General features: G+C 32.3%; 1 protein-coding gene across 1 annotated transcript; it reads left to right on the forward strand.

Moving 5' to 3' along the window:
* Positions 1-1,056: 1,056 nt before the first annotated feature.
* Positions 1,057-1,837, forward strand: LOC105781861 (vascular-related unknown protein 4). The gene is made up of 3 exons (XM_012606387.2): positions 1,057-1,416; positions 1,486-1,545; positions 1,618-1,837. Exons 1-3 carry the CDS (start codon positions 1,114-1,116, stop codon positions 1,750-1,752), a joined length of 498 nt encoding a protein of 165 aa, XP_012461841.1. The 5' UTR covers positions 1,057-1,113; the 3' UTR covers positions 1,753-1,837.
* Positions 1,838-2,086: the final 249 nt, after the last annotated feature.

A 2,086-nucleotide genomic window follows, 5' to 3' on the forward strand; every position in this document is an offset into this window, starting at 1 on the left:
TTATGATAACTTTTTTAGGGGAGAGGTACCTTGGATTTAAACTTGAGACTAAATGTCAATAGAAAACTTGAATGAATCTTTTATCACCATTAATTATGATAATTTAAAAAGAAAAATCGACATAGATAAAAAATGAAATAATGGAGGGATGAAGAGGAATAAGGTTCCCTTTAGATGAACGGTAGTTGTAGTACAATGAAATCTTTTACTTCATAGGTAAAATAATTAATCTTATCGTTATCGCTCATCTAAAAACACCTTAAATGTGAGATAAGTTAACGAAAGAAAGAGAATTAGTGGAAAGGTAAGGGCACCCAAATTTTGGTGTAAAAGTTCAATGTTTTGGTGCATTCATATCTAAATCTCAACACCCACAAAATGTCAAACCCCAATTCTCCTTGCAGCCTAACTTTTAAACTTTCTCCCCCGATTCCCCGTCTTCACTTGCCCCACCATCATTCCACACTCATTTACTACTGTTTTTCAACACCGTAATTGATTTCGTGATATTTGTTTTCCATTTTACTAAAATTACATAAATATATTGTTTTTATATGTGGCGTCATATTAAATTATTATGCATCCATTATGTTGATGATGTATGAAAAAAATGGTGAAAATGATTCATAAATTTTTATATCTGACACCATAATATTTTAAGTTCAATTATTATATTATGCCATTTTTATTGATTTTACATAAAATTATAGAAATGCAAAATTACTGTCATAACAATATAATTTATTTTATAAAATTAATAATATTTTAATAATTTTTCTATTGTGTTAATGCTTAAATCACTCGTAGTGCTAATTTAATGAAGTATAATATAGATAGATAAATGGAACTTTATGCACAAATCCATTACTGCTCTACATATAATTCATGTAATAAATAAATTATATTTTAGTTAAAATATTATTCTCACTCTAGTGTGAGATAAAAGGAATTATTAACACAAGCATAGTGTATCAATATTATTATTCTTATTGTGTATGTTAGTCTCCTACTAGTATAAATAAGTTATTAGGGGAGAGTTTATGACGAGTCACCCCATCTCTCTCTTTCCTGGAACAATTTAATTTCTCCTCCCTCTTCCTTGATTTCATTGCCATGAATTCCAGGAGCAGATCATCAGATGAAAATGAATGTCCTGAAGAGAGCAGCTGGACTTTGTATTTTCAAGATTTCTCAAATAAAAACACCATTGATGATCTTATGAACCAAAACAGCTCCTCCATTCTTTCTCACATCAGTCATCACACCCCCGATGCTGCCTGTTCTGCCGCTGGACCACTTCCTTCTTTAGATCATACACGTTTGAGTTTCAAGAAGAGAAAGATCAAAGGACCATCATCTGGCTTCATTGATCATGATTTGGAAGATACTGCTACTTCTCCTGCAAATAGCCCCAAGGTTACCTATACATTTTTACTTCAAATTTATTATTATTATTTTAAATATGTAAAACTTTTATTTTTATAGGTTTATAACCTGGGGAACCAGTTTGATAAGCAGAAAGATGATGCCATGGGGATATCACAGGTGAGGAATCAAATTTTTTATTTTTGTTTTAAAAGAATCCTTGGTTTTGATTAAGTATGGCCGTTGTTCCAGGAGATGAAAGGGAGTGGTTCGGGGAAGATAAATGATGAAGTGGGGTTTATTGAAGGAGAAAATGTTGGCCATAAACTAAAGAAAAAGGGTCTTTGTTTGGTTCCTTTGTCTATGGTACTTCATTATTTAGGTTGACTCCAATTTTATTTATATAAATTGCAGACAATTATTGTTGCTGTGGAAAATATCATATTTACATCTCTCATTCCTCTTTGTTTTTTTTTTTCAACAATTTTGTTGAGTATTTTGTTGTGTGTCCTCGCGACGAGAGAATCGAGTATTTATAAGATATACCGTTCATCGAAATGGCGTCCTTGGTAAGCTTCATGTATGCTGACACGTATATTGTTCTAACTTAACATGTGTTTGCCTGTCAACTCGCTTGACTTTGCATCCTCTGCCTGCGAACACCGAGAAATATTCGAACTTATCCACCTTGTAAGGCCTAGACTCGAGTTGCGGGTTGACA

Source organism: Gossypium raimondii, chromosome 13, assembly GCF_025698545.1.
Source record: "Gossypium raimondii isolate GPD5lz chromosome 13, ASM2569854v1, whole genome shotgun sequence".
Lineage (NCBI taxonomy): Eukaryota > Viridiplantae > Streptophyta > Magnoliopsida > Malvales > Malvaceae > Gossypium > Gossypium raimondii.

What these genes read in the sequence shown, in the direction of transcription:
- LOC105781861 (XM_012606387.2), top strand. Translation starts at nt 1,114, where the DNA reads ATGAATTCCAGGAGCAGATCATCAGATGAAAATGAATGTCCTGAAGAG. An exon ending in CTCCTGCAAATAGCCCCAAG is followed by an intron (nt 1,417 to 1,485) that starts GTTACCTATACA and finishes TTATTTTTATAG; the next exon opens with GTTTATAACCTGGGGAACCA. An exon ending in ATGCCATGGGGATATCACAG is followed by an intron (nt 1,546 to 1,617) that starts GTGAGGAATCAA and finishes CCGTTGTTCCAG; the next exon opens with GAGATGAAAGGGAGTGGTTC.